This window comes from Phaethon aethereus (assembly GCF_964289735.1).
Source record: "Phaethon aethereus genome assembly, chromosome: 8".
NCBI lineage: Eukaryota > Metazoa > Chordata > Aves > Phaethontiformes > Phaethontidae > Phaethon > Phaethon aethereus.
Window position 1 is genome coordinate 5,862,750 of NC_138584.1, and position 26,229 is coordinate 5,888,978.

The 26,229-nt window shown below is 59.2% G+C and overlaps 2 protein-coding genes across 2 annotated transcripts in view; one reads left to right on the plus strand and one right to left on the minus strand.

Annotated features, from left to right (window-relative positions):
* Positions 1–3,949: 3,949 nt before the first annotated feature.
* Positions 3,950–14,743, plus strand: LHX4 (LIM homeobox 4; the record flags this gene model as incomplete). Its single annotated transcript, XM_082003194.1, has 6 exons — positions 3,950–4,296; positions 9,856–10,027; positions 13,376–13,578; positions 13,762–13,916; positions 14,093–14,264; positions 14,346–14,743. Exons 1-6 carry the CDS (start codon positions 4,050–4,052, stop codon positions 14,741–14,743), a joined length of 1,347 nt encoding a protein of 448 aa, XP_081859320.1. The 5' UTR covers positions 3,950–4,049.
* A 4,797-nt stretch (positions 14,744–19,540) lies between these two features.
* Positions 19,541–26,229, minus strand: part of ACBD6 (acyl-CoA binding domain containing 6) — an 88,191-nt gene continuing 81,502 nt past the window's right edge. Inside the window, exons 7-8 of the mRNA XM_082002978.1 lie at positions 24,126–24,156; positions 19,541–19,919 (exon numbers count right to left, since the gene is read on the minus strand). Coding sequence (XP_081859104.1) covers positions 19,765–19,919; positions 24,126–24,156 — 186 coding nt within the window. The 3' untranslated portion in view covers positions 19,541–19,764. The remainder of the gene's footprint in view (positions 19,920–24,125; positions 24,157–26,229) is intronic.

Below are 26,229 nucleotides of genomic sequence, written 5' to 3' on the forward strand. Positions count from 1 at the left end.
AGGGGGCTGCTGGAGGGGGGTTAGCAGGCAGCCGCAGGCAGGGCTGCCCAGATTAGCATCCCCGTTGGGCCCGCCGGGGAGATTTACAGGGCCGGGGAGCCAAAGCGGCCGTGCACACAGGAGAAAGAGAGTCCAGTAAATAGACTTTCCGTAATCCTGTTTGGTGCAGTCCCAATCCCCCCGGCCCCAGCTCGCCCGGGCTGTGGCACCGGCGTGTCCCTCCCGGCACCTGGGGAGCCCCGGTGCAGGGCACAAACGGGCCGGTGCAGGCAGGAGGCTGCTGCCTGGGGAGTGTCCCCCCCGGGATGGTGACTTCGGGGCAGGCCCCCTCCTGAGCCCTGGCACAGGGGTAACGTCAAACTATGCCATGGCCACGCTCACGGGTGGGACAAGCTGTCCTGGGGGTGACCCCACACCAAGCCCCCCGCAGTGCCCTCCCCAATGGGGTTACCCCTTCCCCGCACCGCCGCGAGCTAGGGTGTCCCTGGGGCTAATTACCCAAATGGCCGGGGGCTGGCACGAGGCGGCCGCTATTCCCTAATACAATTTACCCTCAAGTGCAATTTAATTTTCCGCGAGGCCGGCAGTCGGCCCCCCGCGCACCCAGCCACTTTCCCACCCCTTCGGCACTCGCTCCCTCCCGCCTTGCCCCTCTTCCCTTTCCCTCCTCGGCACCGGCGAGAGCCTTTCTCCACCGGCATCCCCCCGCTGCCCACGCTCGGGCCGTAAAATCACCGGGGGTTCTCTTAACGTCGATTAATTTTCAATTACAATTAGCAACGTCCCGTTCAGCAGTGCCTGCGAAGGGGAGAGGTTTTCTCCGGCCGCTGGTGAGTACCTGGCTCTTGTCGTGCTTGTCTTTGCTCCAGGCAACGGGGGTGTATGTGGGATGGGGTCACGGGTGATTATCAGGGTAATTAAGAAGTGGGGAGCAGTGGGGGCGGCCGGTGGGCTGCGCACTTGGGACCTCGGGCTGGGGGAGCTGGTTTTGTCGCGCAAGGGGACTCTCCTCGCTGGGCTGAGACCTGGCAAGCTCACTGCATGGGTGGTATGAAACCCTGCTGTCAACTGGGCTCCCCGGCACCTCCAAGCCCGCTCAGGTTTTGCTGATGGGGGGACACGGCTGCACTCACACCCCCCAGGCGTGGGTTTTCCTTGCACCCCCAATTCCACCTTGAAACACCCCTGTTGTACCTGGGAGCGACGCACCGACATCCCCATTGGTGACACGCTGCCCTCGGTGTCCCCAGTGCCCGAGTGCCCGGGGCCGGGGCCACACGATGGGAGGCTGGGTCTGTGTCTTGGCGAAGGCGCTGGGGTTTACCTGCTTTTTTTACTGTTAATTAATACCAGCAGGGAAGGTGCGGGTTTGTCTGCGGGTTTTTGCATCATCGCACGGCGCTGCTGGTGTCTTCATCCGGCTGCAGGGCCTGAGGGGCTTCAGGTGATGCGGAGGAGGGAGGGGGGCATCTGTGCGGGGCCAGAGACCCCCCCAAAAACTGCCTTGGGAGTACAACCCTCTGAAAGTTGTGATAGTCACCCTTTTGGTCGCCCCTGATCCTTAGCACTGTTGTAGCTTTGGGAGGAGGAGAAAGCTGGGGCGGGGGGGATTTCACACCCGTCAGGTATGACCCCCCCTCCTCGGGCACCACCAGGACCCGGCAGCATCTTGGGTGGCACAAAGGGGGTTTGCTGGGCAGGTAGTTTGTGCCCACCCTGACCACCCTCTCCTCCCTGCACTACAGGATACCAGGGTGTGCTGGGGAAAGCAAACCCAAAAGAGACCAAAAAACCCCAAAAGGGACCAAAAAAAACCCTCCAAGCGAGACCAAAACCCCACCAACACGAGGAATAGATGAACAGCAGGAAGGATGAGGGGGGACAAAGCAATACCGCAACAGAGGGGAAGGGATGAAGGCTCTGCTGGGAAGACGTGGTGAGCCGAGAGCAGGGAGGAAGATGCTGGTGGGTTGGATTTTTTTTTGGTGGACACTCGTGGTGGCAGCTCCCCTGGCAGCACGACACTCCCTGAGGCGAAGGCTCGGCGCTTCGTGACTCCCTTTGCCCGCCGGCCGCTGCCAGGAGTGATCCGGAGCGGGGCAGAGGGGGTCGGATCAATCTGGCAAAGCAGAAAAATGAATGAAAATTGAATTCCCCTGGGAGAAGGGGGTGGGGGGAGCTGTTAGCCTGGCTGAGAGATAAATCAGAGCGTGCTGGAGAGGGGAGGCTGAGATGACTCCCAGCAGCGGTGGAATAATTAGGGAAACAGGTTGGAAATGCAAAGTGGTGGGACAGGGAGGGCACGGGGCCGGGGCCGTCTGTCCGCCTGTCCGCACGTCCGGCTAAACTTCCCCTGTAAATCTGCCTTAGGGACCCGTTTTTCTGTGTCCCCGGGCTGGGAATTGCGCTCCGGCGCTTGCCGGGAGCTGGGGACCGCGCAGGGGGTTGGTGGCCCCTGCCCCAAGGGGCTGGGGGGCGCAGGTGGCCGGGATCGGCGGGGGCCTGGATGCGCTTAATGCACTTAAGAGCCAGCGCTTGATTTAGGGGAGAAGGGCAGGGGACGGGATTCGCCTCCCCTGTGGTGGGAAGCTGATTTCAGGGCTCGGTGGAATGCAGGGGGTAAGGCTCACTCCTGCAATGAGTGCATGCCGGTCTCTGCCCAGTGGTGCAAGCTGAGCCAGCCAGGGTTTTGCTGGTAAAATGAAGCTCTGGGGTTAAAAGCCAGCAGCTCATTGAAAAACTATCATTTTCTCCTATGGAGCCATCAGGCTTAATACATTTCTTAGGTTTTATTACTTTTATTTTTAAACAACTTTTTTTTTCTCAATTGCTGATGTGTCCCACCCGCACGTTTCCCAAGGGTTTTCCGGTTCAGGTTTTTTCGGGTGGGAAACACCTCTTCCTAGTTTGCATTTCAGCGTGGAAACGAAGGCACAGAAAGCGCATACGTGAGCCAAGGGCAGCTGAGCCCTCGGCCAGGTGAGCAGCCTTCCCTCCCCTCCCGGCACTACCACGTGTGCCGTCTCGGTGGTTTCACCCAGCTCGGGAAGGCTCTAAGCGCCTGTTAGCCGGGCAGAGCGGGACGTCACAGCACATCGGGGCCGTTTGGCACCATTGTCCCCACGAACATCAGGAAGGGCGATGCTTGAGGCACCCACTCCGGCTAACTTCAGCTGCCTTCCGCTGAGCTTCCTTCCTCGGCCCTTTGCCGCCGTACCGCCACCTCTTGATGCGCTGGGTTTGCTCTGGTGCCGTAGGCTGGGTTGCCCCAGGGTTTTCCCTCAGCAAAGCCCCATGGGGATCCTTCTGGAAGCCGTAGTTCTGCCGAGCCCTTCGCCCTGTGAGTTTGGCATCGCCACCCTTGCGCCGCAGCAGCCGGTGGGCTGTCGGGCTGGGTGTGCCGCAGCACCGGGGTGTTGGCTTGGCTCTTTCCATGCCCACATGTGTCCCTGGGGGAGCTGCTGTTGGGACGGGCCCCAGGGCACGGGTGCGTCCCAGCACCCTGTCGCAGCAGAGCTCACCCGGCGCTGGGGCCGCCCGTGGGGGTTACTGGCTGCTGGGAAATAGCTCACGTTGGCATGGCGGCAGGGGGACGATGATGTGCTGGTGCCTGGCGGAGCCGGGGAGGGTGCCCAGCGGCAGGAGGGACAGGGCTGGGGTTGCGTGCCCCAATGGGGGACTCGCCGCGCCCTCCCACAGAGCAGGAGAAGGTCCCTGAGCCTCGACAGGCGGGACTGGGGCCTTTGGCTCTTGGCTCTCTCCCACCAATGGCCCCGTCGGACAGAGCTCCCAGTCGCGACAGCGCCGTGTTGCGACAGCGCCAGGCGCTGGGCGCCGGGCCGGGCCCCGGGGCGCTTCGCGGCCGCAGGGCTCCCCTTAGCCCCCGCCCCTTCCCCGCAGGCCCCGCCTCCGACCCGCAAGCCCCTCCTCTCCCGCCGTTAGGCCCCGCCTCCACCGGCGTGGGACGGACAGCGATTGGCCGCGGGCGGCCCGGCCCCGCCCCCGCCCCCCTGCGGGGGGTGACGTCAGGCGCGCTCCCCGCAGGGTGAATGAATGGGAGGCGGGCGGCGCTGGCGGGCACAGCTGCGGCACCGCGCCCGGGCCGGCACCGGCACCGGCACCGGCACCGGCACCGCCTCCCGCCGCGGGGCTCCGCCGGCCCGGGCCGCACCGCTCCCTCCCCTCTTCTCTCCCCTTCCGCCGCCCCCCGGGTCAATAAAATGATGCAAAGCTCCGCGCTCGCTGCCGAAGGGGCTGTCAAGGGGCTTCCCGAGATCCTCGGTGTGCCGGTGCAACGTAAGGACGCTTTTCTCTTCTCCCTCCGCCGCAGCGGCGGCCCGGGCCGGAGGGGCAGGGCGCGCAGGGCCGGGGGGCTTTGCTTTTTTCCTTTATTTTTACCCCCTCCCCGTGCGTAGAGGCGTTAATAGACGTAAAACCCGGGGGGGGCGCGGAAGGCAGCGCGGCGCCCCGGGGCGGGCGGGCCCGGCCCCGACGGGGAGGTCGGGGCGGCCGCGGCTCCTGTTGTGTGTGTGCGTGCGTGTGCGGTGCCCCGCTCCCTGCCCGCTCCCGCGCACCCCCGGCCCGCAGCGCGCGATCCCCCCTCCCCCCCGTTTATATCGTTTGTCGCGACAGGCAGCGCCTCAACGGGGCGAACGGCGGCGGTGGGAGGGGACCCACGGGCGTGTTAGCGGGACGGCGAGCCCCGGCTCGGCCCCGCGCGGCGCGTGGAGCGATGCCGCCGCGTCTGCGCCTACCCAAAAATCACCTATAGATCCATAGGCGCACCTATGTGCCCTGTAGCTACAGGTAGCGCGTTCGTGTGACAGCACATGCTCGCGCGTGCTGTGGGGGTGTATATAAGCGTGTCTGGGGCGGGGAGGGGGTGTATGCACCCACCTACGCGTGGATGCGTGTGTACCCACGGGTGTATGGACCCCGAGCGTGTTTCGGCAGCCCCGCGGTGAGCCATAGGGGCCGGCAGCCTCCTCACTTCTATAGGGCCCAGCCCTACGCGGGAGGAGTCCGTGGGCACACACACCCCTATGGATGCGCGGGGCGGGGGCGGCCGTGCCCCGCTGCGACCCCGGGCTGCAGCTGCGCGGGTACTGCTGCTATTATTATTATTATTATTATTATTATTATTATTATTATTATTATTATTATTAATTTATTTCTCCCCGTTTTCAAACGGCTCCCGAGAAGCGGGGCGTCTCTGCCATGCCCCGCGCCCCCCCCTCACCCCGGGGTACCCCGAAAGTTGAGGAGAGAGAGCCCCGGCGGCGGGGGCGGGGGGGACATGGACACAGAGAGAGACGGGCCCGAGCCCCGGGAGAGCCCGGCCGGGTTGGGCAGCTGTGCCGGGGGGCCCGGCAGCATTTTGGGGGACACACAGGGGTAACGGGGGGTCTGCACCCCGGCCGCCTAGCCCCCCGGAGGGCTGTAATTCGTTTTCCGTGGGTGCCTCCGCGGAGAGTGAAGACGGTGCCCATCCTGCTTGGGGGGGGGGGCTGTCCCCATTCCCCCCCCCGTTTCGGTCCGGTTGCACGGCCCCGCGGGCGGGAGGGGGGCAGGCGGGCACGTTTAAGGAGAAATTAGGTGCCTAAATCGCCCCTGAAGCAGCCACCGCCCCCCGCGAAGCTCCCCGGTTTGGCCACTCTGGGTGCCCCCAAAGCCCCCCTGCCCCTGACACCCTACTGCAGCGGGGGTAACCCAACGAGATGACCATGATGATGATGATTCTTTATTTAAGCGCAAAAATCAGTGGCAGAGACAAATTACGCGGGGGAGGGGGCTGCTATAAAAGTTTCAATCGCTCTGCCCCGTCCCCGCTGCCCCTGCGCTACGAGCCCCGCGGCCACTGCGAGCCCCCGGCCACCGGGTTCCATTGCCCTTACACGTGGGGGGCCTGATCTTGCGCCGTTTACACCTGTGCGCTGCTTCCAGGGGAGAAAGGGTATTTCCCTGGGCAGGGAATACCTTCCCAAAGGGAATTGGTTCAGCCCCCCAACCCCAGCAGCAGCACCTCGATATTTCATCGTGTCTGTGATGAAAATAAGCGACATTTTCATTTCTAACCACTATTAAACGGCAGATTTTCTCCTCTCTCTTTAACCGCGGCACAGCCTCCTTATTTTAGCAAGGACTGTGTCTTACAAGCATCCTACTTCAGCAAGAATTTTAGGGAGCCTGGGGGAAATCCTTCCTTCCCCCCCCACCCTTGACAGTTCCAGCTTTGCAGACAGGGTTATTAAAACTGGAATACCGACTATTATTTATGAATATTGTTTTGCAAAACCTCACCGAGGTAAAAACTCCTGGCAAAGCCAGCGGGAATCGTGCCCGGGTGCTGCAGCCTCCGGCCAAGGGGCTGGGGGGGATTGATGGATCGCCGCTGGGAAAGTCGTTTGCACGCTGCAGAGAAACGCGTTGGAAGGGTTATTATTTTTTTTTTTTTTCCATGTGAAGGAATGAGGTTTCTTCCCCGCAGAAAGTCGTCTTTTTTCCCACCCCCCCCTTTCTTCCTTTAAAAGCAATCTCTGACTCGGTGGTTTCGTTAGGGCGGGTAAAGACCGGTGCAAGGCTCCGGTACCGGGGAACCGGGACCGCCTTTGTGCTCCGGTTTTCCACCCGCATTGCCGTGGCACCGATCCTGCAGCACCCCCGTCTCCGCGGGTGACGATCCCTTCCCCTTAAAATAAATGTGGTGGTGTTGTTGTTGTTGTTATTATTACTATTACTATTATTATTGAATGAAAACAATAATAACGATACTAAACTAATTACAATTGTAAAAATAACAATAATAAAAATAACAAACCAACTATAATTATAAAAATAATAATAACAACAATAATAATAACAATAATAGTTAAAAAAAACACCTTACAATCCCCAAAAGAAAGCCGGGTGCTTTGCCGCCTGGGTGCCCGGGTGGTCCGTGCCACCTCCCCAAACGCTGCCCCGGCCTCGGCTTTGGAGTTTTTTTGGGGGATTTTGAGTTGTTTTTTTTTTTTTTTCTCTGTGGCATTTCTGAAACCACCCGCGAGTTTGTTCCGTTTCCATCGTTCGTTCTTTCTGTTCCGTCGGGGAGAGGTAGGGATGGAAAGATGGACCCGCTGCTGATAAATCCCAGGGAGCGTGCTGGGGGCGGGGGGCGTGGGTCGCAGAGCTGGCCACGGGGTTGCGTGGGACGCGGCCAAATCCTGCCCGGGCAGCCGCCGGGGGGAGGCAGGGATGGGATGTATATATCTATAGATAGATATATATAGAGAGAGATATTATAGCTGTGCGGTGTGTCTCCCCCCGGGCTGATGTGCCGGTGGGGGGGCCTCCCAGCCTTACGCAGCCCCCCCAGATCCGGGGGGAGGTTTGCACTGAGGCTGCTGCATCCCTGGGGTGGTGCCGGGGGTGGGGAGAAGGGGGCCGTGGGGCGCTCTGCCCGACCCCCCCGGGTTGCCGGCCGGAGCATCCGCCAAGAGCCAGCCGCGGGCTGCCGGTGGGCAAAGGCAGCCCCGGGGCGCGGAACGCCCTTAGCGTTGCTGTTCTGATCTCAAATCATTTACTTAAAACGAGTGAAATAAATGCGTGGCTTCCTGCAGGCGGGGGTCCCCCGCTGCGGAGCGCGAAGCAGGGGCAGGGGGTGCGTCTGGGGACTTTTCTCTCGGCGCGCTCCGGGAGAACCGATGTTTTGGCCGGGACACCTCCTGGTAACCCAGCAGCTCCCCCGTTATTATTATTATTATTATTATTATTATTATTATTATTATTATTATTATTATCATTATTATTATCATTATCATTATTATTATTATTATTTCTTTAGTTCAAGGGAGAGCAGCCAAGTCGATGCGAGTTTCGCACACCTCTGTGCACACACTGACCCCCGTGCCTTCGGTTGGTGCCGTACATCTACAGGCAAATAGGAAGAAAAAAATAGGTCTCTCTTGCTGAAAAAAAAAATAAAAAATTTATATATTTTTTTTTTTTTTCCCCCTTGTAAGTTTGGAGGGAGCTATTGTATTACCTGCTGCAGTTGTTTGCTTGTTGAAATGAAGCCGTGCTGCTGCCTTTGAGAAGGAGAAAGCTGTGTTTGTTAGCTTGAGAGCACGTATATACACGTATATATACACGTCTGTATGTATACACATGCACATGTAAATAAATAACCATTTATATATAAAACATGTTCCTAAACACGCATCTATGTTTAGGAAATAAATAAGAAGGACTGGCTTTGCAGTGCCACCTCCTCTCGGGGCTGCCGCTGTGCTGCGTGCCACCGGCCGTGCCACCGGCTTTCATGTTGCTCTGAAATAGGTTTAATAAATGAAACATGGAAAACGTGGCCGGTGCTGACCTGCGGCCGTGGTGCTGCCCGGGGGGATCAGGGCACCCCGGTGTCTGCAGAGCAAGGAGGAGAAGAGGGACCTATGGAAGCTGTAGATGATACAAATTTTTTTTTTTTAATTGTTATTATTATTTTAAAAAATTTATTCCAGTGTTGGTAACGCGACACAGGCTTACGTGCCAGCCGTAAACCTGGTCCGAAGGGTGCCGGGATCGTAACCATCGAACCTCGTCGGTTATGGCAGAAGCTGCCTCCACCTGAGATACTTGACAGAACCCCAAAGCATTTTTAAAAGCTGCTGTTTAATGCTGTAACAATACAATTTCAGTACAGTTTTCTACTGTGCTCTCTTCCTCCTTTTCCCTTCTTTCCTCTTCCCTTCTTTCCTCTTCCCCTTTCTTCTTTCCTCCTTCCTCTTCCCCCCTTCCTTTCCCCCCTTTTTCCTCTTTTCCGATTTTTAATTCCTTCCCCCTTTCCCCCCGCTCCCCCTTTTTTCCCCCCTCTTTCCTCTTTTTTCCCATTCCATTCCTTCCCCCCTTTTTCCCCCCTCCCCACAGCACCCAGACCAGGGGGCAGGAGCTCCCCCGACCCCCCCCCCTAGCCTGGCCAGGGTGGCATCACCGGGGGGGGGGGGGCAGCTTCCCCCCTTCTCCCCCAGGACGCCCCAGCTCGGCTGCTTTGGCCGGGGCCAGCCGGGTCCCTCCTGCCTCCCCAGCGCTTGTAGCAGCGTAAAAAAATTGAACACCCCCCCGCCCCAAATTTGCTGCCGGGCGGGAGAGGGAGGCAGCCCTTGCGCAGGGACGTCTCTCCCCCTCGGGCGCGCCGGCTGCGCGCGTGGGTTTTGCCGTTTTGTTGTTTGGGGTTTTTTTTTACCCCCGGCTGCCGGGCTCCAGCCTGGCCTTGCTCCAGCCCGCGATCCCCGGCCGGTCCCAGCGACAGCGAGCGGGAACACCCCGGCTGGCCGGGAGAAAGCGGGGGGAAAGCCGGTGGGGAAAGCGCGGCCGGCACGGGGCGGCTCGCGGCCCTCGGCACGCAGCGGGGGAAGAGGCGTTCGCCCACGTCGAAAAAGCCTCTGCGGGTGGCGGGGAGGTGGTGGGTGTCCTGCACCCCCCGGGTCACAGCCGGGACCCCGCGGTGAACCCCTGGGTCACCCCGGCAGCCCGGCCGCGTCCCTGGTCGGGGGCTGTGGGATGCCACCCCCCAGGGAGCGAGAGGCGGGGGGGGGAAGCGGGCGGCAGGGAGCAAGACACGGCCTGGAAACTGGGGTGCAGAAGGGGAGCGCATCGGGGGTGTGTGCGTGCGCGTCCGTGCACGGAGGCGGCGGCGGGGCCGTGGGCTCCCTTGTCTATCCCGGAGGGTTTTGGCGAAGGTTGGCAAGGGAAGACGCGCCGGGAGACCGGCGAGGCGGGGGCTGGCAGCTCATCGCCCCACAAAGCACCAGCGCGGGGGCGAGGGGGCCGCGGCGGCTGACGGCTGCTCTTGTCTCCATCTCTCTCCCCGCTGCCCAGAGATCCCCCAGTGCGCCGGCTGCAACCAGCACATCCTGGACAAGTTCATCCTCAAGGTCCTGGACCGGCACTGGCACAGCTCCTGCCTCAAGTGCGCCGATTGCCAGATGCAGCTGGCCGACCGCTGCTTCTCCCGGGCCGGCAGCGTCTACTGCAAGGAGGACTTCTTCAAGTGAGTACCACTCGGGGGCACAGCCCCCCGAAAGCGGCGTCTCCCCGCCCGCGAAGCAAACACACAACCTATTTCTCCAAAGTCTTCATCTATCTTGGTTTTTTGGTTTTTTGGGGTTTTTTTTTTGGTGGAAATAAAGGAAATGTTGGTGTTTTACGGCTGCCGCAGGCTGGATGCTGTTTGTTGGGATTTAACCTTCTGAAAGCCCCAAATCTCCCCGATGCTCCCCTCGCTCCCCTGTACCGGTTTCAAACCCCGATGGGCTGGCAAGCTGCGGCGGGCCAGCAGTGGCCCCGGCTCCGCTCGGAGCTAGAGGGCAGGAGAAACCCGCGCAAGGCAGCGGCAGCGCTGCCCGCTCCTGCCCCAGCCCCTCGCTCGCCTCGCCGGGGTTTGCGACGCCGCTTCTCTCCCCTTGTCTTTTTCCCTTTTTTTTTTTTTTTTTTGTCTTAATCCTTTTTTTTTTGCTCCCAGTAGCGTGAAAACCTCATTGGATTTCGTTGGCAGCTGCCTCCGAGCTGTGCGATGCCCCAGCCTCGGCGCGTCCCCGCTCCCGCGGGACAGGACAACCCTTTTTCCGTTAAAAATGGATTTTTCAGCCGGGATGCTGGAGAAATCTGGGAGTTTTCCCAAGGGATGGCAGGGGCTGTTGCACCGGCGCCGGGCACAGCTCTACCAGCAGTGAAGGGCCAGATCCTGGCCCGTGGGTGCCTGTTGCTGTCCGGGTGCAGGTGATGGGGCCCGGCCAAAAAGGACCTGGGGGACCAGGGGCCGTCTCCCCACGCCGTCGTCTCCTGCGCGTCTGCGTCCGCGCCGGCTCCCCCCATCAGCCCCCGCCGCTGGCCGGCCAGCTAAACCGACCGATGGCGATTAGGCCCGCGCTAATCCCCGGGCAGGACTTTCCCTGCCTGCCCATCCCCGGGCTCTCAGGCCTCCTACGTGTGTCCCCCCTGCCGCCGCCAGCCATCGGGGCCAAAGATGCATCTTGAATTTCTCCCTCCCAGCTGGGGAACGTGCAACGGTCAAAGCAGCCGCTACAGCCCGGGTAATAACACTTCACTTCTGATATTTTCCAGCCTATTAATCCCCAAGTCATTTAAATAGTCGCCCAAAAGGTGCGGGTAATCAATGTTAATTAGAGTTGAAAGATCAGCGACTTTCTTAGATGAGGTCCTGCCTGGATTATTTGGTGCCAATCAATAGCGTCTCGGCGCTCGCTCCGGCTCTCGCCTCACCTTTATTTCAACCGCTCATTGATTCCAGGGTGGGTAACACGCAGAGGACGCGAGGATTTAAAGGCCAATTTCAGAGGCAGGTTTGCGGGAGCCGCTTCTAAAAAGACCAGATTTGGGGGTTTTCATCTTTTTTCTTTTTTTTTTTTTTTTTTCTTTTTTCTTTTTTTTTCCCTCCCGCAAATGGCAGCTCTTGGGCCCCGGCCGCGGGGGGGCAGAAACACCCCGGGGTGCTGGGGGGGTGTTCAAACGGCTTTAAGAGTGTTGTGTGACGGGGAGGTGGGTGGGCAGAGGGAGGGACGGGGGCTGCAGAGTGCGCGCCGGCTCGGCCTCGGGCACAGAAAAGCATCGTCTGTCTGTCCTAGCCCTCCCTCCATTCCTTCATCCCCCCATCCCTCCACCCCTTCACCCCTCCCTCCCTCTCTCCCTATCCTCTCCCTCCATCTCCCGTCCCTCCCTCCCTCCCAGCTGACTCTGGGAGAGCTGAGGTCTCCCCAGCGGACGTCCAGGGACTCTCCCTTTAGGATACAAGCCCAGAAAAAGAGACAAATAGGGATTTCCCTCCTCGTCGCCTTCTTCCCAACACCCCTTTGGGCAGCTGCCGAAATTGCGCCGGCGCCGCTCGTGCCCGCTGCCCGTCGCTGGGTGACACCTGCGTGACTCGGGGACCATCCCAGGGACCCAGCTTTCAGTGGCCGTGCCCCGGCTTTCCGGGCGGTGCGAGGGCACGGGCAGCTGCGATTTTTGCGGGATCGGGGGGATGTCCAGCCCTCGGCGGCGGGGGGGCCGCAGCCGGAGGTGCCCGGGGTGGCTGTAGCCCCTGGGCACCCCCAAATGCCACCGCCTGCCCTGGCAGCCTTGGGGCTGGGGGTCAAAGGGCTTGGGTTTTCCTGGGCTGCCTCCTTCGAAGCCGACGGGTCCGTTCGGGGCGCAGGGGACAGGTTTATTCCCAGGCTTTGCTGCCTGGGTTGCTGCTGCGACACCAGGACGGCTCCACGGGCTCCCGGCGCCCTTTGACGGGGTGCTTAGGGGTGCTGGGGGGGGCAGGGGAGACCCTTCGGAGCCTTCGTGGGAGGTGGGGACCTGCCCCGTGTCAGTCCCAAAGCCCACAGCCTCCGTTGGTGAAAACGCCAGTGGAACATCCCCGTACTTTTGACTTTCTCCCGCGGTGCCACCACCCCGTGGCACGCGTCCCCCTCGCGCCACTAATTCAGCTTACTCCGGGTGTGATCCGGGTGTTCACCTTCACGTCCACGCAGGGCAACCGCACCCCGCCACGGTGTGCTGCACCCACACCGGCGCACCCAGCTCCTGCCCGCACACACGGGCACTGCTGGCCGAGACGCGCGCTCCTTGCGCGCTCCTTGCGCGCTTCTGGCACCGTTCTTACATGCTCCTCGCATACTCCTGGCATGCTCCTTCCACACTTGGAGCACCATTCTTGCATGCTCCTTGCACACTTCTTGCACGCTCTTTCCTCCTCCGTGCTTCTCGCACCGTTCTCGCGCGCTCCTTGCACGCTTCTCACGCGCTTCTTGCACGCTTCTTGCACGCTCTTTCCTCCTCCATGCTTCTCGTACCGTTCTTGCGTGCTCCTTGCACGCTTCCCGTGCGCTCCTTGCACGCTTCTTGCACGCTCTTTCCTCCTCCGCGCTTCTCGCACCGTTCTCGCGTGCTCCTTGCACGCTTCCCGCGCGCTCCTCGCAGCCGTGCTGGCGGGCTTGCTCGGGCCCACGCCTACCCCAAGCTGGCCCGCCTGACGCACCCGTCGGGCTGTCATTACGGTGTAAGAGCCCCATCATTCTGCATTAATCTGGGATTCATCATGCTAGCGGGGCGGCGTAATTAATTTATTTGGTATTAATGTGGGTGAAATATGTACTGTCCTTGCGGGGGAAAATCAGGCAGCCTATAAGCATTAGTTAAAAGAACCATTAAAATCAAACCTTCCTCGGCTCCATTAGGCCGGTCTCTCACACCGAGGAAGATAAACCCCCGCCGTGTGAAGTGTCATGCGTAATTAGGTTGATTGCTGGTTTAAACTCTGCCCTGTCTCCCGGTCCCCACCAGCGAAGCCCACCTCGTCGGGGGGCTCAGGGTCGCCCGCTTCTCCTTGCAGGCGTTTCGGGACCAAATGCACGGCGTGCCAGCAGGGCATCCCCCCCACCCAGGTGGTCCGCAAAGCCCAGGACTTCGTCTACCACCTCCACTGCTTCGCCTGCATCATCTGCAGCCGGCAGCTGGCCACCGGCGACGAGTTCTACCTGATGGAGGACGGGCGGCTGGTCTGCAAGGAGGACTACGAGACGGCCAAGCAGAACGGTAGGCACCCCGAAAGGGCTACGAGGCGGGATGTCACACCGAGGGGCGGCCGTGGGTCACGGCACCGGCTTCGTACCAGTGGGAAGGCGTCGCTACGGGCTCCGGGGCTGCTGGTTTTGGGGAGCTTTTCCCCAGCGGCGTGGGTTGGTGGTTCGGGGTTGGTAGCGGCTCCTTCGCTTGCAGATGACTCCGAGGCGGGCGCCAAGCGGCCCCGGACCACCATCACGGCCAAGCAGCTGGAGACGCTGAAGAACGCCTACAAAAACTCCCCCAAGCCCGCCCGGCACGTGCGGGAGCAGCTCTCCTCCGAGACCGGGCTCGACATGAGGGTGGTGCAGGTGAGGCCCCGGGGCCGCCCCTCCCCGCCCGGTCCCTAGCAAAGATCGGGGGGTCCAGGGGTGCTGGGGTGCCGGGGTGCCGGGTGCTGGCCACCTGAGGTGCACGGGTGCTGGCGTGCGGGGTTGCAGGGGTGCCGGCACGCAGGGGTGCCATGGAGGTCCCCGTTTCTCCCCAGGTGTGGTTCCAGAACCGCCGGGCCAAGGAGAAGCGGCTGAAGAAGGACGCGGGGCGGCACCGCTGGGGGCAGTTCTACAAGAGCGTCAAGCGGAGCCGCGGGGGCGGCAAGCTGGAGAAGGAGAGCTCGGCCGAGGACTGCGGCGTCAGCGACAGCGAGCTCAGCTTCCGCGGTGAGCGGGGGGCCGGGGCGGGGCGGGGGGGCCGCGGGGCTCCCCCCTGTGCTGACACCCCCCCTCTCCTCTCCCCGGCAGAAGACCAGATCCTCTCCGAGCTCGGCCACACCAACAGGGTTTACGGCGCCGTGGGGGACGTGGCGGGCGGACAGTTGCTGAACGGCGGCTTCTCCATGGAGGGGACGGGACAGTCGTACCAGGACTTGCGGGACGGCAGTCCCTACGGCCTCCCCCAGTCGCCGTCCTCCATCTCCTCCCTGCCGTCCCACCCGCCCTTGCTCAACGGGCTGGACTACGCCATGGACGGCAGCCTGGGGCTGGTGGCCCACGGGGCGCAGGGGGTGAGTCAGACGCTGCGGGCCATGGCCGGGGGGGGCCCCACCTCCGACATCTCCACGGGGAGCAGCGTCGGGTACCCAGACTTTCCCACCAGCCCGGCCTCCTGGCTGGACGACATGGATCACCCCCCTTTCTAAGCGCCGCTCGCCCCCCGCCCCAAGCCCCCTTCGCTCCCCCCGCCCCGGCCCGCAAGCGCAGCACCGAGGGCGCCCGCCGGCGATTGACCTTTCCAGGATTTCCCACGGGAATCGGCCCCCGGAGGGCTGGAGGGAGGGAGGGCGGCGTCGGCGCCGGCCGGGGGCGGCCGTGCCCGGGGCGGGGGGCACGGGTGCCTTTGGGTGTAAGCACAAGAGAGGTGTCGGCACACGGGACGCAGGGCGAGGACCCCGGCGCGGGGCTGGGGCACGCGGGGCGCTGGCGGCGGCGCGGGCCGGCGGGAGGGAAGGACAATCAGGGAGGGCAGAGTCCGTCCCGCCGCCCCGCGCGGCTCCCGCCGAGCACCGCTGCTATTTTCAAGAGTTATTTTTCCAATATGGAGTTGAAACGCGACTCGGCGCTGCCCGGAGCCTCCGCGGAAAGAAAAGTCTATATTGTAGAAGGGTTTATTTTAGCGAGGCCGGGGACCTGCCCCGGCAGGGCCGCTGCCCGCTGCCCGGCGGTGACGCTGCCCGCTCCGGGCGCGGTGGCAGCGGAGCTGTCGCGTGGTGACTGCAGGGCCGAGATTCATCCCCGGGCGCGCAGGGACGCTTACGGTGCGGCACCGCGGGTTTTACCTTGGTTGCACGGCGGGGAGGAATTAAAAAAGAAAGAAAAAAAAAAAAAAGCAGCCTGCAGCCTGAGATGCCCAAACGCCAACGGGCTGCGGCGGCGAAGCCGGGGGGCAGGTGGGGAACAGGCACCGCACGTGCTGGGGAAGGTGGGGAACGGTTGCTCTGAGGGTGTTGCAAAAAACTTCCCCAAAACCAAAGGGCAAAAGGGCCTTTCGTCGGCTGCAGGAGCAGCTGCCCGCTGGGGCCCGGAGGGGACGGTGGGGTGAGACCCCGGCATCGGCCACCCACCTCCTCTGGTGCCTCGGGGCCGGTGGGACCGAGGGCGGGTGCAGGCAGCTGGGGAGCACCCGGGTGGTTTTGGCACAGCCCGTGACCCCATGGGGTCTGGCTGGGCCCACCCGGCACCGGCCCCTTTCTCAAACGCCACGTCCCCGGCGCAGCCCGCGCCCCCCGCGCCGGCCGGAGCCGTTCGGCCCCACGGACACGGCTCCGCTCCACGCTCGCTGCCCGGGGTGCCCCGGCCACGGGGTCCCCGCCATCCCCCCCCGGCTCCGGGGTGATGCTGAGCATCCCAGGCTGCCCTTCGGGAGGGCTGGCGGCCGAGCCCGTTAGCCGGCTGCTGCCAGCGGCCAGCGGGGGCTCCGAAAGCAAAGGGGAGGAAAAATAAAAGCGGGGGGGGAAGCCACACAAGAAAGCACATCACCGCTATGTCCCTGTCCCTCCTTGCCCCCCGCCCCCCCAGGTGGGTGTGCTGGTGCTGCAAGAACGGCCCCAGTTGCACCCATGTGCCTCCCGCTCCCTCCCCGCCTTGGGTGCTGCTTTGTGCCAAGCCCCCGGCCTCGCCGGGCACCGCGGGCGGCCAGTGGGAAGGGGGAAAAGGGGCAAGCTGTGCCCGCTGCTCTCCATCCCCCTTCGACAAGGCCAAACGCCGCCTCCCTTCGCTCTGTAAATTTTGTACAGTTCCAGAAAGTGAGAGTCTTGTTTCCTGGGGGGAGGGGGGGGGGGGAGGAAAAAAAAATTAACCCCCAACAAAAACAATAATAAAAAAATTTTCAAAAAATAAAACCTTATTTATTGCCATGTCTTTGGGGAGAATCGACCCCCCACCCCCCAAACTCCTCCGAATTCGGGCCCAGGGCGTTGCTTTTGTACCCTGCCTCCTGCGCGTTGGCATGAGATGTGTACGGCCACCCCTCCGCCTCGAGGGAAAGCGATGTCAAATAAACTCGGGATGCTCTTTAGCAGCTGCTGTCTTTGGGATTTTCTTCCTCGATGGGAGGGCGGCGGCCACCATCGGCATCGCCTGCTCCGGCCCCGTCGGCTCTTTGGGGTCGGGATCCTCCCGGGGTCTCGGCCGGAGGGAGGAGGCGGCACCCCTGGATGGCACCAGCGACTCCGGTTTCCGTGCCCCGGCTTTTTGAGGGCACGGAGCGGGGCGGGGGTTTGGGGAGGGCATCTCCGTCCCTGCCACGGGGCACCCCAAGATGCCCGCAGCTTTCTCGCCACCACCCAGCGAGGGCGGTGGGTGCCCGCGGTCCCTGTCCCGGTGCCGGCGAAGCCGTCGCCCAGCCATCCCACCGCCGCACTCAGCGGGCGCAGGTGAGATGGAGCCATGCCGGGGTGGGGTGGGGGGGTGCCCAAGCCCCTCCATGGGCACCGGTGTGTTGGCTTTCGATATTTTAATCATTTTAACATTTAATGCTTCTCAATTAAAGTGATTTCCTGGAGTAGATGCCAAGCTTAGGCCGAATGCACATTAACCACTTTCTGTATCGGTAGTTAAAGGCACCGAGGGATTTAAACAGCAATCCGCAAGGCTGCTGGGGAAAGGTTTGGCTGAATAAAGCAGATTATAAACAATAATATATGTCTTTCTCGTCGCCCCCCCGGCTTTTTTTTTTTTTTTTTTGGAGAGGCTCCAACCTCACAAACAGACCTAAAGTGCTATAAACATCTCCAGGGCCGAGCGCTCAGCCCCCAAATGTGCTCTCTGAAAGCACGGGCGTCGCGGCTGCCGCTTTCCATCCCTGCTTCAAGAGAGATTTGGGGTTTTTTTATTACCCAGTGCGTTCAGCGAGCCAGGCAGCGGCCGCGCACCGCGGCGCCGCGCAAGGGTGGCCTCGCTCGTCCCCAACCTTGATGCCACCACGTCCCCATCCCGAAGCCAGCGGAGCAGCTCCGTGCGGAACACCCCAGCCTTGGGGTTGGCTTCTCTGCTGCATCCGGATGCAAAAAGCGACCGGCGTCGCTGTCAGCACCCGCTGCATTGTGACCGCAGGCGCCGTGGCTGCGACGGGACCGGCCTGCCGGTCCCCTTGGCAGGGTGAAGGGGCAGAAGCCATTGCGGGGGGTCTTGCTCAAGGGTGGGGGGACCGTCGCATCGCTTCCATTGAATAGGCATCGCCCCGCGGAGACCCTAAATGTTGAAAACCTGGCATTTAGCACAGAGCATTAATGTTTATCAGCAGCAGCTTGCTTCATGCCACCGAGGCGGCACATGTACCTAAGCTCCCTGCCTGCCCGCTGCCAGCTCGTTTCACCAGCCCCTTGTCACAACTGGGCAGCAAAAGCGTCCCGCGACGCAGAGGGGCTGGTGCGTGCACGGTGGCTGCGAACAGATGCACAAAATGGATTTTATTTTGCCACCCACGCTCCAGCTAGGAAAGCAGTTTCTTTGGGACGTTCACAGGGAGCAGCTTTAGAGCTCAAGTTTCCTACTGACTTCAGAAAAAGCCCCAAAAGGTTTTTTTCTGTTTCCAAAAGCACGGAGGCCACCACCGCAGCTCCCCAGCCCGCCAGGCCCCTCCAATACTGAGTTAACGGAAAATAAGTTGACGTGGTCAATACAAGGGCCCGTACAGCCCGTTAACTTGCCCAAACCATTTCGTCCCCGCCACCGAGCCTGCCCCGTGGCTTGCACACGTGAGCCGCGCCGCGGTGGTGCTTCGGCTGCGGGCGGCATCCAAGCCATTGCAGCAAACGCCGTCAGCGTTAGCAAAACCTGGCAGGAGCCGGCAGCCGCCGTGAGGGGCCAACACCCACGCGTGCCTCCTGCCCAGCCAGTCCTTAGCGGAGGGAACGTTCCCACTTATTTTCCCGAGGACGCGCGGCAGGAAGGACTCGATGGCAGGCAGCTTCCCGGCACAGCGCTGGAGATTTCCTACGCTCCCCCCGGGCCGGAAATCTCCTTGCGCGGGGAACAGCAAGCGGCACGGCAATGCCCCGCAGCAAAACCACGGCCTCCTCTTGCCACGCGCACCCACCCCGGGCGCAGCAGGGGGGACAACGCAGCAGGATCCCTCCCAGGCAGGAGTTAGCCCAAAGCACAAGCCCGTCTCGGGCAGCTCCCCTGGACCACGTCCAGCCCGCAGCCCAGTGGCGATGCCGATGGGAATGCCAGAAAGCCCCGCAGCCATCCCACCCCCTACTCTGGCACCCGAGGCATTGCCACGAGGCACATCTTTCCCATTTGTCTGGGTATTTGGCCAGCTGAGAGGACCGTGAAGTGTCCAAGACAGGTCCACAGGGGTGAGGGCAGGTTTATATCCGTACCTCGCTCTTACAAAACCCCGGCCCTGAACGAGCCATGCTGGGGACTGGCACGCGACAGGAGGACCTGGAGCTGCTGATGGAGGTGAGGTTTTAATGCCGTTTAATTCAGCAAAGCAGCTGTGTGACATGGTAAAAGCCCCGTCAGCTTGGAGAGGTTGGTTAGCCGTAAAGCACTTGTCTTACGTATGTTAGGTGAGAACCAGAGGGACGGACAGACAGCTGTGCGGCCCCGCTGGCTTTTGCAGCCCTCTCTCCCCAGCAGGAAAGCTTGAGCAGAGCTTTCCAAGGGCTACGACAGCTCTGTGCTGCCTCCCATCCTTACTGTTTCCGAGGAATCAGGTCACTCCCTGCAAGACAAACACGCAGAGGCTCCGTCCCAATGCTGTGCTTTTATTTATAATATTTTGTTTGGACCCAGGGGAAAAAAACCAAAACAAAACAACCAAAACTCAACCCAAACGGGAGAGATGAGCATCCCACCTGGTCCAACAGCCCTCCCCTCCCCACGGAGGAGCCAACCAGTCAGCACAGGCTGCTCTGGCGAGACATTCGATGCAGTTCTTGTGTTTAATACATTAAAACGATATTTTGGGGCCTTCTTCAGGCCCTCGCTCCCCTCCCTCGCTCCCCACGCCCCCAATACTGATAAATGTCAGAGCATGCAAAACCCTGATCCCATCCTGCCAGGATACGCGCTCAGCCAGCCAGCCCTCGTGCTGGGGAGCCCACCCAGGCCCTGTGCTCTAAAAGGTCCCCTTCGAACCCCCAAGGCGTTTCGGAGGGCAGCGGGGGAAGAGAAGGGGGGTTATTGCAGAGCGCCGCGCGTGGCCGCGGGGTTAGGTCTGGCCGGCGGTGTGCTGCTGCAGAGCCGAAGTGATGGCTTTACAGTCTGTCACCTCCTCCGGCAGGCAACCCTCCTGGTCCCGGAGCGTGGGGTCGGCGCCCGACTTCAGCAGCAGTTCCACGATGTCCAAAAATTCGCAGGCGGCAGCTGCGGGGAGAAAAGGAAAGGTTAGTCCGGGGATCCTGACCCGAGGCGGCGGTGACGGGTGTTTCTGGAGTGGTGCTGTAGCCGGCGACTTCCCGTGCGTGTGCCAGGGGCAGAAAACGCCGTCTCAGCACCTGGCCAGGCAGAGCAGATCATTTTTCGGGGCAGCGTTCGGTACTCAGTGTATGACTTGCCTTTGGATTTAATAGTGCAAAGGAAAGAGAACAGACAGAGTGACAGCAATGAAAAAGCCTAAGTCCCGAGAGGGTGTTACTGGTGCAGCCATGGCCCCGGAGCCCCGGCGGTTTGCAGGGCATCACCGGGGATGACGCACAGGGTGCCCGGGCGCAGTTCAGCTAACGCTCCTTCACGTCCAGGACTGGAGACAGGCCCTGGGAAGGGCTACTGCAGCACCACAGAGAGTCCCCGTTCCTGGGAAAGCCTTCCCTGCCTGCTTTTGTACCCAGAATTTATAATGTATTTGTAATTTATAACACACTTATAAACCCCTGCCCCTCACCTGCCTCCTGAACCTCCCAGAGCTCCACGGGCAGCACGTCCCAGGCAGGACATCGTCAGTACTGCCCCGCTCCCCGCTGTCATCCGTCATTTCTCCTTGTGGAAAATTAGGATGGTTTTTAGCTGCTGGTCAGACCTTCCCTGAGCACTGGCTCCCGGGGCACGTGCCCGTGCCCACGGACAGCCAGTAAAGGCAAACCACTGCTATTTCTAACCCCTATCTCCACCAGCAACTGTTTTTTCAACCCCAGTTTACTCTGACAAGATAGCATTGAGCTTGACCCGAGCTCTTCCCTGTCCCAAGGATGTAACAGCTTTCAGCTCCCTCGCCAACCTTCCCTAAGGATGTTAAAAACAAAGAAGCAGGAAAAACAGGGAAACTCTTAACACTGAAGAGCTGAGCTTGGCTGATACCAGCAAAAGTCCCAGTCCTTGGATTTTCCCTTAAGCCCGTGCAACGCAGATCCTAGTGAAGCCAAAAACTGCCTCAGCCCCAACCTGCCTTGCGAGAGTGCGAAGCCAGCAGCCTCCTCTTGCATTGGTAGCGATTGGTTTTAACTGTATTATTTCAGGTGCTTTTACAACATAACTGACTAACTCTTTTTTGCTGTTAAATGTAGTAATTAGAGTGTCTTTTGCACTACTTTGCAGTTTTCCACTGACCCAAAGGGACAAGCAGCGACATTTAATTAAAATAAAATTGACGTGTGATTGGAGCTTATACTGAAAAAGATAAAAAAGGGGGAAAAAAGGGGGAGAAGGGGTTGGTGAGGAAGCGGGTGTGGGTGTGGGTGAGGCTGAGCTGAAGGGCTGGGGGACACGTTCCCGGGCGACGGCACAGCACCTTTGCAGAAAGCGGGCTTCCAGGGGTGCCAAGGAAGCTGCGGTGGCAGCTCCTCGGTTTGGGGAGCTGGTGCCCGCGCGGGGAAGGTGGCTTCCTCACCTGGTGCCGCCGGCGGGCACAGCCCGTGTCCCCGCGCGGGTCGGGGACACCCCGGGGGACGAGCACAGCTGCTGGATTTATCGCACCCTGGGACCCTCGATTTGTCAAGGGCCGGAGCGGCAGCCCTGACACTGGCACGGGTGAAGATGAATTTCCATTCAGCGCAGTTCGCCTTTCGACTCCATTAATCCTCAGGGTTCAGATGATGAATTTCCTTTTTTTTTTTTTTTTTTAATTATTTATTTTCCTTCCAGCGTCCCCTCCCACTGCCCTGCCACAGCACTGAAAGAGCCGAACAGATGGTGCTTTGCAGGGAAGCTGGAGCGCCCATGAGGATACAGAGCCTGCCCACTCCGTGGCCACGTGGCCACCAGTGCTCGGAGAGAAGCCTTGATTTCCTCTGGGAGAGGCAGTGGCAATGATTTTAGTATTCCCGGCGGGTGGGTGGATGGGTGGATGGATGGATGGATGGAGAGGAGCTGAAGACTAACGGGCCGTTTAGCAAGGAGACCGTGCTCACACCGGTCAACACGGCACCGAACGCTGCCTGCAGCCTGGAGGAGAGCGGGTCCGGCCGTGGGTCTGGCCGTGGGTCCCACCGCTGAGCCGGTGCCTTCGGACCGTGGTGCTGGCTGGCCTCCACTTAACCTCCGATTAAAGCCGGGGTTGGCGCTGATCGGAAGGAGGCAGGATTTATAACCCGTCGCAGGATGCAGTTTGACACCGGCTGTAATCAGGAGAGCTGTCACCACAAGGACAGCTGTCAGGCCACGCCGGCTCATAAAACGGGATGGAGAGACCCTAAAAGCAGTGGCTGTCTCGCTGGCCTCGCTCATGGGATTTAACCCTTCCCTCAACAGCCTCTAACAAAAGGGAAGGTCTTGTAATGGCACCGCTCTGCTCAGCACCGCCAGAGACAGCTTTCAGACGAGCGCTCACATCCGTCCGCCGCAATTAACGGCTTGGTTACGAAGCGCTTACCAAGATGGTGTCAGGAGATTTTCAGTAAGTTCTAGTTTCGGGCCAATAGCCACTTGAATCAAAACCATTCGCTCATTTAACAAGGTGTTTTCAAGATCAGGGTGATTTACGACCAGATCAGCTAAGTAAGGGAATGAGGATGGCCCTGGGTGCAGCGATGGTCAGCCAGGGACCCGTGGGCACGCCGGACCTGTGTGCCAGCAGCCCAGGTGCCACGAGGCCATCCTTCCCCAAGGATGACATACAGGGAAAGGAAGTGGGATAATACTCAAGGGGAAGAAAAAAACTTTACCACTAAAAACATTTGGGGGGAAAAAAAAAACCAACTCTGGAAAACTGTCATTATTGAAAGATCTGAGCTGGCAGGGTGGATCAGAGAAACCATTTCTGAAATAATGTTAATTAAATCAGCTATGTTTGTTTGCCTGTGTTAAACAATCTGCTTCAGCCACCAGTCAGAGGGATCCACCTGCAAAGAATTTACACTGAGGTGATGCATCCACCCTCTACTTTCACATATTGAGCTTGCTTGAAGCAGGTGCTCTTGGATAACTTACGCATATGCTATACTTTGCACAACCTGCTATAACCCGCCGTGTACCCCTCGGCAGGCAGATGTCAGTGCTGGAGCTGGGAGCAGGGGATAGTGTCTCCCCAGGAGACAGAAAGCCCAAAATGTGGAAGGAACTGGGCAGAGAAAGAGGCAACGTGGCATTAAGTGCTGTCATTCCGTGGACGCTGCCGCACTAAGCAACAGATTTGCTGCTTCAGTTAGAATGATATGAATTTGAAAAATAAAGTATCCTACAGGAAAGATCACATGGGGAGAAATCACACATTGTTGTAATTACAGCCTCAGTTCAGGGGCCTGGAATCTGGTAGTTTAGATCCAGATCCTGTGCCTTGGACTGATGGTCTGCAAAGCAATTTTGCCATCCTGCTAATGTCCTTGTGGAGTGATCAGAAAGAGAGAAAAAGACACAAACACTTCAAAATGACAAGTATGCTCTTAATTACACAGTGACAGGCATCGAGAGAGAGAATAAAGTAATAGCCGGGTATGTCTTAATTTTGGAAAAAATTATGGTATAGATTAAATCGATACTTTTTTCCTATTCCCTGCACATCAGCACCGCATGTGTCACTTTAGTCTCCACTTTTCTAATTTGGATGTGGAACAATCTTTCAATTAAAAAGATCGCTATAAAATTGCGTATCTAATTAGCATGTAACTGTAGGAGGGACACAAACTGTAGCTTCGCTCTGCTGGTTTTGGTAGGAGAGAAGCTGCTGCTCTCTCAGCTGCGATCAAACAATTTGTCACCAGGACACATAGAAGTGAAGGACATCTTGCTCGTGCCCTTCCCCTTACCTGCGTAACCTCTTAAAGCCAGTACAGACCCTCCTCTCAACCTTAGCATCCCCTAACTGGAGACATTCCTGGCTCTGAAGGTAGCACAACCACATCCTGGAGACACACAGGCGCATAGGACAAACTCTGCAGAAAGCGTGTCATTAATTTGGGGAAAAGGAAAGCTTTAAGGTGAAATTCGTAGAGGAGAACGAAGGGAGGACAGCAGTCTTCCTTGCTGCTTCTTCCAGGGCTCCTATTCATACCATTTGCTGGTGGAGATAGCCGCTGGCTAATCAAATCCAGCTTCCCTGCTCATATTTCTGCTGAAATTTGCTTTCTGTACATAGACTATTTACTCCAGCTGCAAATCCATCCTGTTACGAGGGAACAACCGAGCTCAAAGGCAGCTTACCGTAATGGAGCGCAGTCTGGCCTTCCCCATCCTGAAAAAGAGAAGAGAGAGACTTGATTTTAGAGGTATAGGTAACGCCGTGGGGATACAAGTAAATCCCAGTTCTAAATAAATAAGCTGAATCACAGCGATATTTTAATTGACTAGATAAACAGCCCAGGATACCCAGCTACCTGGCTGCCAGGCTTTGAATCATCATCCACCATCAATCCATATTGATGGATAATCAATACCTATCCACGCATAAAGAGTGCATGGATCACGTCATGACATGAGTGTAATTCAGTTCATAGCGTTATCACTTCCAGCCCATAAAAATGAAGGATTTCAATCCTATGGCCTTACTTTGGGACGCTCACTAATCCTGATGCTTTAGTGCAAGATGCTTCTGTGCAAGCCCAGCCTTGTCCAGCCACTCAAGAGAAGTGGTAAAGCACCTGAATAAACCTTAGGTCCTCGCTCTTCAGAATTCACTCCTCCTTGTGAAACACCTGCGGCGCAAGGGCAAAGCAAACCGCGTGATTTGAAGACGCTGGCACACAGCTCCCTCTTCAACCGAACATGTTCGCTACCGCATCAGCTGCAACGGCTTGGGAAGCGCGTCCCCTTCCCAGACTCAGCAAGCACGGGCAGGGCTTTGCCGGAGAGCGGTCGGTGCTTGCGTGGCACATCCAGCAGTGCAAACCCAGGCACCTCGCCGTGCTGCAGCCTCATCCTGCCACAAGAACAGGTGAAATAACAGCAGGAAAGACACGCTGGCCCCTTTGCTTTCACTGCCCCACCAGGATTAGTCTCTAATTCAGTTCTTTGCCTCCTTAATTTATTTGCATCTGTTTATGGAGACTTAAGTTTTTAATTACCGTCATCTTTGGGATTAAGGTCCAAGTTCTGCAGATTGCCATGGATTTTGGAGCAGGCGAAAGGGAAACGAACAACAGGAAAACAGGTAGAAATTCCACCCGATGCTGTTTGGGGACTTCTGGTTTCTCAGCCTGTTACTCTGTTTGATATTAACCTGAGGAATGACTTGTGTTTCAGGGCAGAAGGTGCCGTGCTTTGCTCTGGGCCACCGCACCAACGCGACAACCACCGGAGCAACAGGGACAAAAGAGAAAAGCCAAATGTAACAGGTATCTGCTGCCTCAACATCCATTTCACGTCTCTGCTGGGGAAAATGTGGGGGGTGAGATTTTTCCTTCCCCGTTGGCAGCGCTCCCGGCAATGCTTGGAGGTGCCTCGTTTCAGGAGCCTATTTCTGCCCAGACTGTGGGGAGCGTAATGCAAATGGGTTGGGTGTCATTAGAAGATACCGCAAAGCAAACAACTGAAGGAATCAGGGATGGCATCCATCGATTATTCCACGCTAATAAGGTAACCGATCCCAGCCAGAGCCCCTGCGCGGTCCCTAAGCACATGCCTGCTCAGAGGAGTGACAGGGCCGGCACTGACTTCAGCAAAATACGGAGCGGGGCTGGAGAAGAAGAGGTGGGAGCGCTACGAATGAGCTATGGGAAGGGCAGCTTTCAAATATCCGGGGGGTGCTGGGGGATGGGAAGGCGGCCTTCGAAACCGTAGGCAACAAAACCCACAGGTGAACGGGATTGGAGACGTGCAGCAGCAATCCCTTCCCAGGGAACGTTGTGCTGCAGAACTCCTTGTCAAATACACAGGACCGCTCCAGGAATACTACTGCCATTTGCTGCTCTTTCAAAGGCCTGTGTAAAGCACTGCTGCTTCACAGAATCACAGAGTCATTAAGGTTGGAAAAGACCTCTGAGATCATCAAGTCCAACCATCAACCCAACACCACCACGTCCACACGATTTTTGAACACTTCCAGTGATGGCGACTCCACCACCTCCCTGGGCAGCCTGTTCCAATTCATTCTCTCGGTAAAGACAATTTTTCCTAATATCCAGTCTAAACCTCCCCTGGCCCAACTTGAGGCCATTTCCTCTCGTTCTATCACTGGTTACTTGGGAGAAGAGACCAACACCCACCTCGCCACAAGCCCCTTTCAGGTAGTTGTAGAGAGCGATAAGGTCTCCCCTCAGCCTCCTCTTCTCCAGACTGAACACCCCCAGTTCCCTCAGCCGCTCCTCAT